The following is a 13,309-nucleotide window of genomic DNA, read 5'->3' as shown; positions in this document are numbered from 1 at the left end:
TTGTCAAAAGATACACAAACTGTGACATACCTGCGCCGCTCCAGGGCAGGGTTGGAATGCCAGCAGTCTGAGCCACAATGGACGAGGCAATCTTGTCTCCCAGAGCCCACATAGCCTGACTTGGGGGACCTGAGGTAGGAGTTATAAATAAAAAATAAATACGATTTAACGGATAGCGTGAGGGTTCGTTAAATAGGGCAATGTAAGAAGCTTCTCTTACCCATGAAAGCAATGCCATTCTTGTGAAGCAGCTCTGGGAGTTTGGGGTTCTCCGAGGCGTGACCCCACCCAGCCCACACGGCCTGTAAGGACCAGGAGACGACAGGTATTAAGTAAACGATACAAGTACTCGTTACTGTGGGAAAACTACAGATGTTATAAGTGTGTGGTCATACCTGAACAGGTATGCGTTTAGCAATGTCCAGAATGAGCTCAACGTTGGCATAGTTGTTATTATTAGTCCCTCCTGGCACAGGCACGTAATGATCTGCCATTTTGATGTACTCTGTGAAAGACAGAACCACACATTTCCTCAAGTCAACATTCCTCACTGGGTACCACTGTAGGGTCTTCTTCAACAGTACTTCTGCAGTGCATCCCAACACTCCTCAGCAGAGTCACTGGCACCAAAACTGTTGCACTTTCTGCTGTGTTTTTTTACGTGTTCAGAGGCATCGCGCTAAAAAGCTCACCTGCATTGGCCTTCAGGTCCTCTGGGGTCACCATTACAACAAATCGGATTGCCCTTTCATTACGAAACATCTCATAGGACCAGCGGCGGATGGAGCGCATGCATTTGACCGCTGCGATGCCATTGTTGGCGATGAGCACCTGGAGAAGCAAAATAGTTGAGTTACCAATGTTGAATATTGTCACAGATACTGTCTGTGTCTATATGCATTATGACTTCATATTGTACGTCAATACATTTCAAGGCTGTGTGATGCAAACTTCTGTTTCTTCTGGAATTCTTGACTGGTTTGTTTCCATCCAAAAATAAAGAAGTTAAATTTAAAAAAAATCATCACCTTCTCGATAACCTTGTTGCCACCAAAGCGAGTGACAAACTCAGCGGGAGAGGCCACAGTGAAGTCTCTCTGGAGATCAATACGCCGGCGATCTCTGCCTTGCTTCACCAGGTGCAGCCCTGACATACTTGGCCTGTCAGGGCGAAGAATGTTACAGCCATTCGTACCATCTCTAGTTTTGGAAGGAACGGGGTATTATGTAGCTCGGATAACAAACAGACAGATGTGCAAAACACAAGACATTAATTTAGATTTTTTTTTAAAACACAGTTTATGTTTACAGCCCAGAAGCTGAAAGAAAGACACCGACATCACTTCATATTGATAAGAGACCGACTAATCTAAGGAGCAGAGGAATTGACTACCGTCTCTTATCTTGAACTTTATAGCTTGTGGGCGAGATACGGCTTAATCTATGAGTAAATGTGAAAGAAAACCTGAAAACAAACTGATGACAGGAACGATGGTAATGATGGACAGAAAAAGAGTAAAGGGTTAACAACATTATCTTTATGGAGCTTACAGTTTAACAACTGACAGAGCAGACCATATTGTAGGCAAGAGCACAGGACAGTCCTCAAACATGTTTACATGCTTGAGGCAACTAAATACAGAGCTCTTTCACTCAATCTACACCTCATGGGGAACCATAGGGGGGGAGAGTGGATAGCACATGGGGAGGGAACTGGTGTTGGCAACGCTTGGGGCTCATTTGGCTGGCTGCTTTCTGTGGCCTGACGCTACATTATTGCATCACTGCAGCTGTTAAGAGTCAAATGAGCCCGTACTGAATGGAGGCCCTTGTTTCAATCCAACTGTGGAGCAGCTAGAGTTCTTTTTCTTTGCTATGACAGGGAGAGAGGAGGGGGGTGGCAGACCCCCCCCATCCAGTATTTCCAGTTTTAAAACATCCGCCCGAGCTTCTTTTAAGTCAAGCCCCAATGATTCCCATGTCTCGTAGACAGTAGACAAAACACCACTATCCACATGACTGGCTGCTTAACATAACAATGTTTAGGAACCAAACGAACAGATGAACACAGAAACATGTGTAAGATCTCACTGGAAAGGACACGGCACGCAATCATGGTAAAGGCTGTCCTGTACATCAGCATGTGAGTATCTCATCTTAAATGTGATCAAAATCTTCTGCGAGGCTTTAAAAAAAAAAAAGAAAAGGAAAATGGAATTCACTTAAGTGGTGAATTACCTGAGGTGAAAGACCTGGGGCTGGCAGAGAAACTAAAGACTGCTTCAAGCTTTAAACAAAGTCCTCCCAGTACTGAAAAGCTCCGACCATCGGATTGGGAATTTTCCGTGTGTGAACACTTGTCCAGCTTTCCCAAACCAACATGCTGAAGTCTATGCCTAGCTGCCAGGCCTACCACGAGTCAGGACACAAAGAAATCTTTTCGCAGTGTGCAGCTAGTGAAACGATATTTTCACAGACTACAGGCCTGCACTAAAGGGACTAGTCCAATAGAGACAGCGCTCAAAATCGCTGATTCCCTTTTTATATCATATTTGCAAGCCACTAAGCAATGATGCATTTCAAGGCTGCTAAAACATTAAAGACTCGAGGTGATGCGGACGGACCAGGTTTGCGCTCTAACCTCAGATTGTGCAAGGGGTTGTCAATGTGGTCGAATCCCATTTCACAGGTGCTGCTAGAACTATCGGAGGATGACGGGGACAAGGAGCGAGTCGCCCTCTCCTCCAGCTGCAAGCCAAGCTTCCCAGCGATCACATCCTCCGAGTTCTCCTCCGACACGGATCCCATGATGAAGCGCGAGTGCAACGCCGCCACGGCGGGGTTCTTCTTGGCAGCACCGTCCTGCTGTGCCATGGCCGGGCGACACGAACAGGCTGCTAACACTGGCGAGAGACACGACAGTGGCAGCAACGGGTTATAAAGGAGATACAGAGAGTCCAAATATCAGGGTACAGTGTGACACAAGACCACCTCGTCTGGCATGCAGTGCTGTTTGTCATGTTGCAAAAGCGAGTTACATAAACTCATGTTTCTCGATATATTGCAACACTTGGATTCACACTGGGAGCATTGGCACATTGTGTGCAGAGTCTGAAAAGGGGCAATTGTTGAAGATGCCAACATAGTTAAATATCAGAATGCGAGACGGTTTAAATAAGGACATGCACGCTGTTCATACGGTTATCGTTCACCGTAAGCATCTGAAGCATTGTTTCAGGCCTAAGTAGTCGCACTCCAATAAAACAAAATTAAAAACACTGCCTATCTGAAAAGCACATATTATATAACAGCCTATAAAACATGTATAAATCCTGCCTGCATGTGAGATACACTTAAAAGTGTTCCTGCCAATTGAAACAAACATTTTAGCTAATTTAATGGTTGCGACAATTGTATGATACAACTGTTTGTTGCATTCAACTTGATTTCAGGGCATATTTCACTGAAAAGACTTAACGTACCTGCTCTATAGTATTGGACTTCTCCTTCACTTCCTCGTCCACTAGCTAACTTACCTAGGACGTCCTGTTCAACGTTAATTACGACACACTATGGGAAGACTAACATGGCATTAGCTGCCACGGTGCTGTCCTACCTGCCTCTGTTCCTTTACGATGCTACAACTATGTTTGCTTCTCCCCCGAGCTAGCTGCTCGGGTAAGTGGAATGAGTAGACTCCCAGGTATGGCACACCTTACCTATCGATAGCTGCTTGCGGGACCAGAAAAACAAGCAGAGCACTGCGGCCACACACACTGCTAACGTGAGCCAGGGGAACGTCACACAATGATCCACAGAGCTGTGTTTTACAGACCGAAACTTATTATTTCACGACATAGCATTAACCGCTTTCTAGCTAGCCCCAGTTAAGTCAACTAATCAACGGTCACGACACCTGTCAAGTCACAGCTAGCTTCCTAACCTGGCGCAGATAAACTGAGGCGCAGATGCTAATAACAGATAACGTTAGGTGTTAGCCAGTTTACGAAAGTAGCTTATACAATAATCCAGCAGCAGCGCTGATACAGTATTGCCGACTGTCTACAGGTTTACTGTACCGCAGCGTGGTCGAAATCGCCAATGCACTAACGATAGACAGACATGACGTGAACATCTCGGCCGACAACTCACCGGTGGAGATGCACCGTAAAGTAATCCTGAAAAAGTTGAGTTCAACAGATCGATGAATTAGTGGTGTCTTTGCGACATCTCTGTTTCCAGTGATGATGGAAAAAGTCACATCATGATGAGGTAACAGACGTTTTAACAGCAGAGTGTGGGGTGATGTGATGATGCGCATGCAGGTTACTCCTGGACGTTGACCTCCGAGCGCCACTTCCGCTACAGAAATAGATTACGTAGAACACTTCACACCCAAAATGGCAAATGGTCTGTGGAAAAATAAAAATAAATGTATATAACATACAAATATAATGATTGTGTCGGTTTGAAGAGTTAAAATATGTACATCCTCTTCAGCTGAAACAAAATGTAATTGTATGTTTCCATGTAAAGTATTATTATAAAGTATTGTAGAAATAGTCATATTCCTAATCATGCATAAACACTTGCTCTCGATTGTGTCAAATTCTTAAAACAATGTAAAACGTGTGAACAGCTACACAAACTGAAAAAATAAAACAGGTGAAGTGATAAATATTGAAGTCAGAACGTTGTTTGAAGTTAGTCGTATTGTTTAATATGTACAATTCCAATGCACATATAAATAAAACACATCAACACTACTAAATTACAACCAATTACAGGGTAGTTTCATTGTGATAGTCCCAGTTTTGAAATAGTTCAATATAGTTACTGTTAATTATGTTGTTGTTTTATTTATTCTTTGCCTCAATCCGTTTATTTATACGTTTTGATTTGGTGATAGTTGTAACCTGGTTGCTGTAATAACAATTCTCCATTAATAAAGTTCTATAAATGATTTACTGTACACAAGTAAATCATTTTGTATCTATTACACCTAGATCTAGGAAGGTGTCACATTCTAGAGCGATTCATTGGTTTAGAGGATTTATAGGAGGGGCGGATACCGGAAGAAGTCTTCTCTTTATACGTCCACGATGTAGCTGTACCGGCAAGCAGAAACCTAGCTTTAGCCGGCTGCTGTGCTCTCTTGCGTGTCTGCAGCTCAACGGTGTCTGCAACAAGACCGATACTTCACGTGTGCTTTGTTCTGATAAAACGTTACACAGTGTCTTTACCGCTTGTGCTTGAAGCCCTCTACGAACCCACTTATCTAACACGATATTTAACGACAATGCCGCTACTGGAGTTACAAAACCACGTTTATACCACGCAATTGTCACAACAACAAAGCAGGAGGAAAAACTAGTTGTCTAAATCTGACATGATTTGCAGCGCAGCTTCCAAAAAATCACACCATTTGTGGATAAAACGAAAAATAGACTAATTTTCCAAACATGTTGTGGTTGCTGCGTAATTTAAGCTGCAGGGGTTCTGAAGACAAAAACAATCGGAACAAACTAGTATAAAGATATGAGCTCAATACTGAAACCAAACCAAAAATAATTTCAACCTATTTTTAGTGTGTATATGTACATTTGGTAAAAAAAAAACCTCTCAATGCCACATTCCCAATTGACTCTTTGTAGAGTAGCTTCACTTGTATGCTTATCGAAAATGCAGTGTAACTGCCATTGTGATCCACTAGATGGCTTCAGAGGCCATTAGTTTGCCATCTCTAACATGAGTAAATTAGGCAGAGATTGAACGGTCCAAACAAGCAAGGCCTAGTAGAAATGGTAACATTATGGATTCTCTTAATATAACTATACAAATAAAATATCTACACGTTTTTTCTTAATATATATTTCATTTGTTTGGCCCTTAGAGCTAACAGCAATATACCTGATTTAGGCAATTATGCAATTAGGCAATTCATACTTCTGAAGGACTGTTTTGAGACAACTGTGTGGGAGGTATTCAGTGATGCCCATGGGGAAGACATCGACGGTCTCACCGACTGCGTCATGGACTATATTAACTTCTGTGTTGAGAACACCTTACCCACCAGGACTGTACGGTCTTTCTCAAATGGCAAACCCTGGATCTCTCCGGAGATAAAGGCCCTCCTCAAGGAGAAGAAGAGGGTTTTTAGATCTGGCAACAAAGAGGAGCTGAGGACTGTGCAGAGGGAGCTGAGGATGAAGATCAGGGAGGGGAAAGATGTCTACAGGATGAAGATGGAGGACCAGCTGCAGCAGAATAACACCGTCAGGGTCTGGAAGGGCCTCAAGCCGATTTCTGGGTTCAAGGGGCCCAACCAACAGCCTGAGGGGGACCAAAAGTGGGTGAATGAGCTGAACTTATTTTTTAACAGATTTGACCAGCCATCCACCCCTCCCCCCACCCAGACATCCCTGCCGCTGCAACCCCCATCATCTGCATCCCCTGTGGATTATCACCCCCCCCCCCTCCACCTCCCCCTTCCCACAGCACTCTGCTCCCCTCCACACCTCTCATACTCAGCACGCTACGACCAGCAACCCACCCCCACTCCAACACACAGCACCCCACCCCCCAGCGTGTCCCTCAACCAAGTGAGGAAGGAACTGAGGAGGATCAAGGCGAGGAAGGCCACGGGTCCAGACGGCATCAGCTCAAGGCTCCTCAAATCCTGCGCAGACCAGCTGTGCGGGATAGCGGAGCACGTATTCAACTTGAGCTTGAGGCTGGGGAAAGTACCACAGCTATGGAAGACATCCTGCGTGGTACCGGTACCAAAGAACCCGCGGCCCAAGGACCTCAACAGCTACAGGCCGGTGGTGTTGACATCCCACCTGATGAAGACCCTGGAGAGGCTGGTCCTTGCCCATCTCCACCCTCTGGTGAGTTCATCCCTGGACCCACTTCAGTTCGCCTACCAGTCCGGCATCGGGGTGGATGACGCCGTCATCTTCCTGCTGCAGAGATGCCTCTCTCACCTGGAAAAGGCTGGAAGCACTGTGAGAGTCATGTTCTACGACTTCTCCAGTGCCTTCAACACCATCCAGCCTTTGCTTCTGAGGGACAAGCTGGAGCAGACCGGGGTGGACCACCACCTCACTGCATGGATCCTGGACTACCTCACCAACTGTCCACAGTATGTGCGGATACAGGAGTGTGAGTCAGATCGGGTGTCCTGCAGCACAGGGGCCCCACAGGGAACCGTTCTGGCTCCATTCCTCTTCTCCATTTACACCTCTGACTTCAAACACAACTCTGCAAACTGCCACCTGCAAAAGTTCTCTGACGACTCTGCAATCGTCGGCCTCATCTCCGCCGACGATGACAGAGAATACAGGGAACTAAACCAAGACTTTTTAGGATGGTGCCAGCGGAACTGCCTCCACATCAACTCCAGCAAGACCAAGGAGCTGGTGGTGGACTTCCGCCGGGGCAAACGCCCTCCTCCGACACCGGTGAGCATCCAGGGACTGGACATTGAGGTCCAGTTTATTGTTCACTTGAACAATAAACTGGACTGGACTGACTACGCTCTTTATAAAAAAGGTCAGAGCAGACTCTTTCTGCTGAGGAGACTGAGGTCTTTTGTGGTGCAGGGAGCACTCCTGAAGACCTTCTTCGACTCCGTGGTGGCATCGGCCATCTTCTATGGAGTGGTCTTCTGGAGCAGCGGCAGCTGACGGGAGGAGACTGGACAAACTGGTGAGGAAGGCCAGCAGAGTGCTGGGGTGTCCACTGGATACTGTGGAGGTGGTGGGAGACAGGAGGATGATGGCGAAGCTCTCATCCCTGATGAGCCACGCCTCCCACCCCATGCAGGACACTCTGGCAGCTCTGCACAGCTCCTTCAGTCACCGGCTGATTCACCCCCGGTGTCTGAGGGAGAGGTACCGCAAGTCCTTTCTCCCCGCTGCTGTCAGGCTGCACAACAAACTCAAGTTCAAAGTTCAAAGTTCAAAGTTCACTTTATTGTCAAAGTTTCCACATGTGTTATGCATACAGAAAATTCGAAATGCCGTTTCTCGCAGTCCCACAGTGTAATATAGACATGAACATATAACATATAATAGAATAAAATAGAGTAGAGTTAAGAACATAAGGGCCTAGATAAAGGATTAAACAAGTAGCAGCAGAGAATAAAAAGTGACTGGTGCTGATAAAAAGTGACTGGTGCTGGATGAGGGAAGGGTGTGTGAGGGGGGTTTATGTTCGTAGCAGCAGAGAATAAAAAATTAAAATAAATAAATAGAAAAAGTGGCTGGTGCTGGATGAGGGAAGGGGTGTGAGGGGGAGTAGATGTCCTGGTATGTTCCATTTGAGGCAGTGGGGAAAGGTGGGTGAGGGGGAGGGTAGAGAGGTCAGGGGAGAGATGGCAGGGGGGGAGAGAGGGGGAGCGAGAGGAGAGAGGGAGGGAGAGAGTTCAGCATCCTGACCGCCTGGTGGAAGAAGCTGTTCCTCAGCCGGGTAGAGCTCGAACGGAGACTGCGGAACCTTCTCCCTGAAGGCAGGAGGCTGAAGAGGCTGTTGGAGGGGTGGGTGGGGTCACCCGCAATGCCGAGTGCTTTGCGGGTGAGGCGGGTGTTGTAAATGTCCTGTAGTGTAGGGAGTGAGACTCCGATGATCCTCTGGGCAGAGTTCACAATGCGCTGCAGGCTCTTGCGGTTGGAGGCGGTGCAGCTTCCGAACCACAGCGTGATGCAGCTGCTGAGGATGCTCTCAGTGGCGCCTCGGTAGAATGAGAGCATGATGGGGGGGGGGGGCTCCTGCTCGCTTGAGCTTCCTGATGAAGTACAGGCGTTGCTGCTCTCGGTGGACCACTAACACACTGAACACTTGAACACTTTAATCACTTAATCACTTTAATTCATTCACCTGGTGCAATATCCAATACGTTTTAAGTATTCTCTTATATTTTTTATTCCGTCTGTATATGCTGGTATATTTTATATTTAATACTCTTCTTTACTGTCCTATTTTATTACTGTTTTACTGTTTAGTTTAGTTATATTACTTGATTTTTATCTTTTATTTTTATTTGCTGTGATTTTATTTGCTGCTGTAATCCTGCAATTTCCCCACTGAGGGACTAATAAAGGATTATATATATATATATATCACATAAAGTCCTACTAATCTTTCCAAGGAATAAATGCAACATTCTTATTTTGCAATATATATATATATATATATATATATATATATATATATATATATATACATATAGACATGCTTGCTATGAGAATATTTGCATATCTACCAACAAACCTACTCTACAGCGTGAGGTTTGATTTGATTTTGCGTGTACGACTTAATGTCTATATGAATGCATGTGGTGAGCAAATCCACAATGCAACTGCAGTCAGAGGAAGTTCTCACTGATCATCGGCCTTCCTTTTCTAAACTTATGTTTCGAAAGCATCTACATCTCTGTATCAGCACTTTTGCAAAGCATCACAAGACACGCTATAGTACTTTATTCATGATAACACAGGATGATATCCCTGTAAAGAGCATTATTCATATTGTATGCTCCAGATGACTATAATCTCGTGTCTTAAAGCCATCTGTGTTGACATTTCTTATCTCAGCACTTATGCTTCCAGAGGAGCTTTAGAGCACCAACATGCCGAGTGTTCTCCCAGGAATATGTGATTGTTGCTTTGACACTGTGTTATGATTCATTTAAAATATCCCATCGGAGTTTTACAGATCTGATAAGAAATATCGCTTCTCTTGACAAATTCCAGATCACCTATAGAGGGGCAGCGCCATGTGTGAATGAAATATTATCATTATAACTAATTATCTGTGAGTTACATGCAAGATAACTGTTACACCTATGCTTTTGCTTGCCCGTCAAACAGATCTAAAGAAGAGGGACATGAGCGAGGCAGGATGTGGTTGACAGGACAAGAACTCTCCTCTCCTTTCGGTGCCTCTCTCCCCACAACCCCCCAAAACTCTCCAGCACTGCAGGGAGAAGTTTTCTGCTGTCTGCAAAACTTTGCGGTTGACCTCCTCGCCACATTTTTGAGCCAGTGGAGATGTTCATTCGGTATAACGCTATACGCTCAGCCAAGGAGAAAAAGCACACAATAAAGGTTTGTCAGGAGCCCAGCACAGTGGGAGGGCTCTCAGATACATTTTCCTCCTGCCTCTTTTACTCCATCAGCTACAGTGGAAAAAAAGGAACAGTTTTGCTATGGAGTGCCATGCCATGGTCATTTTGTCATGATAGAAACATGAGCACAAATGTATTTCAGATTAAGAGGTGCTGCTGAGCGATGTAATCGTTCTCTCCATAAATAGTAGACTGTGAAGCCACACAGATTTTGTTCTTTTAGTAATTTACAAGTGACGATATTACAGTCTGAGAGACATTCGAGATTTGTATTAGGGCCTTTGATTGATTTGCATTGCTAATTCAAGCATTGTTCATTGTTCTCTCTGCCCCTTAATCTACGACGTTATCCTCTCATGTATGGTAAACACAGTAAAAGTGTATCGCTAAAGTATTTCCGAACATTTTTCTTGTATCTCCTCTTAATGTCCACATACAATTACGATAAAGCTCTTCTTTGTGAGCCCTATTGTAAAATCAGGCACTTCCACTGTTTGCATGAACATATGTTGGCAAACCTGTGTGAAAGCTGTAGTGTGTGGAAAGGTCATACACTTCTAAATATCCAAGAAATATTTCAAAGCACCTTGCATCGACCATATGAGTCGATATGTCATTTATGTATTCAGAAAAAAAGTATTTTTTCGGTGCAGCTTGAGCAGACGTACGATCAGAGAGATTAGCAACTCAAGTGTAACTTCGCTGTCGCAAGCAGAGATGTTTTGGGAATTGCCCTAGCAAGGAGTGAGCTGCAGTCATGCATACGGAATGAAGTGCACAGGACCGCTCATTCACCTTTATTGCTCAGCCACCATTGCAATGGCCAAGGGCATGGCAGCAGCTGTTGCATAGAACCACTTTCAGCTTGCTGCGAAGCTCCAACAAACAGTACAATGAAGCAGCAATTACTGAAATTAAATACTTAAGTGACACATTTATTAAAATATAAATAATATCATTATTGATCCCTGAAGAGATGGCGTAGCAGCGCTAAGATGTTTCCTAAGATTCCGTTCCAAAAACATTACTTCAGAACTAAGATCATTTGTTTCACAGAAATCTTTGCCCGATGATGCGTTTGACCGTCAGTGCCTTTAAAGTGGCAGAAAGATGACAGAGTGAGTAATATGGTGAGAAAGGCAGCCAGGGCCAAGGCACAGTATACTTCTACAACAGAAACACACACGGAGAATTAGTGACAAGTCAGGAAGGGTACAACTACAGGGCGGACCTTGCCTAAACAGTATTTGGAGGTACAAAAGAAACCGAAAGCTTAATTTAGTCAAATTAACTTAAAGGATTGGCCCTGACATCCAGACAGACCCTGATCCCGCGCCTGATGAACTGGTTTAATTGAATCCAGCATCCAATCCAGCTCTTGACACATCTATAATACATGTGTCCATGTGTTGACAAGAGTGCTTCCCACAGACAGAGTCATGACCCACAGGGGGTCACAGGAGATTCAATTAGGTTCGCCAAATGAATTTGCTGAACTTCATTGTCTTTTATTAAACATTTATATTTGCAGTACACCTTTGACAATAGGGAGCCTGAATCTTCATCATGTTCTGATAATTGCAGCCTACTTAAAATATTTAACCTGAAATGAATGGCTAGCCAATGTTATGTTTATTTTGGAAAAAGATGAGCCTGTTAAGTCCAGCTAAATCTATTTATCTGGGTTGATTTATTAAATATGTGTACATGTGCACATGTTTTCAATAACATATGCATACAACTTTTTACATTAACTTAAATCTTATTTTATTTATTCTGACATATATTTTTATTTTTTTTAACTTTACTGTAACACCTGACATCTCTCTGGGACAAATAACGGCTTATTGTATCTTATCTAATTTTTATAACAATAATAACTCCTGCATCTGTGAGTGAGTGAGTGAGTGAGTGAGTGAGTGTGCACTTCTGTGTCCATCCACGGCTGATCTCGTATTATGCTTCAGCGAACTGCATAATATTTTGGCTGGTCATTGCATGCTCAAGGACCTCTCGTGGTTGTGGTGACTCACACTTTCTCGAAACCCATTTTATTGCTTGTTTTATACTGCCATTCACTCCCTGTTGACTCCTCACTCACTACTCTTGACCGGTACCCAGCTGGAAGATGCCACTGGTGATAACACAGCTGAGTGCATCTCTGAATTCCCAGCAGCTACACAGTGGGGTGGGAAACACTCTGCACACTTTCATTGTTTTGGAAGTTGTGTTCGGTGCACACTCAGCAGCTGCTACACGGGCAGACAGCCTGGTGACTTATGTTTTTGGCAGCAGTGTAAGTTGTGTCTTATGCAACGACTTAGTTTGATCCAATTGCCTGCATACATCGCCACTTGTGTTTGAGTTTGAATGAAATTAGTTTTACGACACCTTCCAGCCCATTACTTTCTAAACTGGGGTTAGCCAATTATGGGTTGTGTTCATTTAATGACACAATACGGTAGTCGTTGCAGACACACCTGGAGGAGATCTGCACTCTACTGTGTGCCCCTTTCTAGTCTTGAAGCTGGTTGGGTCATCTTGTGCTTCGAAATCAATCACAAATTGTCACGAATTAGCCGTTTTGTCTAGTGGTGAGACAGCAGAGGTAACGTGATATATGAATATTCAATGTGCAACATCAACAATACTTTACATATGATAAACATGTCAAGAGAATGTGAAAATCTTTATTTAAATTGTGAAAAAAACACGCAAAAACAATTCACCTGAATCATTTGGCAGACAACCTGTGAGAATACTGAAGACATTTTTCTTAAATGCTGGTAAAAAAATTTATAAAAAAATAGAATCCTGAGTTTCCCCTCAAATTCAACGGCTTTGGTGCATCAACACAATGTGAAACAGTGAACGGGACGAGCAAGATATGTTTTATTCATATCTAAAGCACATTGTTGTCCTTCTGTAGTTTTGCATAGCGCAATCTCCCCAAAGATATTCCAATTAGCATATTTTTCATATATTTTTTTATTTCTTTAGAACTTCCCATAAACATTGATTTGGTATGTTTGCAAATCCAAAGACTCCCTGATTTGCATATAACTGTTGTTTGACTATATATTCACACTGAAAAGCAGTAAATACAATGAAGCTTATGTTAATGGTTTATGTGTGGGTGTCTTGACCTGCAAATCACTAAATCAGTGTTTATTAGGCAGG

At 43.8% G+C, this 13,309-nt stretch overlaps 1 protein-coding gene across 5 annotated transcripts in view; it reads right to left on the bottom strand.

The window, feature by feature from the left end:
- The window catches only part of acaca (acetyl-CoA carboxylase alpha), a 34,561-nt gene extending 30,333 nt beyond the window's left edge, over window positions 1-4,228 (bottom strand). For 3 of the 5 annotated variants that reach the window (XM_079283662.1, XM_079283664.1, XM_079283665.1), the window contains exons 1-7: window positions 4,153-4,228; window positions 2,642-2,903; window positions 1,029-1,200; window positions 693-831; window positions 396-505; window positions 221-302; window positions 31-129 (exon numbers count right to left, since the gene is read on the bottom strand). In XM_079283662.1, coding sequence (XP_079139788.1) covers window positions 31-129; window positions 221-302; window positions 396-505; window positions 693-831; window positions 1,029-1,200; window positions 2,642-2,874 — 835 coding nt within the window. In that variant the 5' untranslated portion in view covers window positions 2,875-2,903; window positions 4,153-4,228. The remainder of the gene's footprint in view (window positions 1-30; window positions 130-220; window positions 303-395; window positions 506-692; window positions 832-1,028; window positions 1,201-2,641; window positions 2,904-4,152) is intronic. The other 2 variants (XM_079283663.1, XM_079283666.1) reach the window with 1 other exon arrangement.
- Between the last annotated feature and the right edge of the window lie 9,081 nt (window positions 4,229-13,309).

The sequence above is a fragment of the Melanostigma gelatinosum genome (genome assembly GCF_949748355.1).
Source record: "Melanostigma gelatinosum genome assembly, chromosome: 14".
Taxonomy (NCBI): Eukaryota; Metazoa; Chordata; class Actinopteri; order Perciformes; family Zoarcidae; genus Melanostigma; species Melanostigma gelatinosum.
The sequence above is the reverse complement of the archived record's forward strand: the minus strand, read 5'-3'. Positions and strand labels throughout refer to the sequence as shown.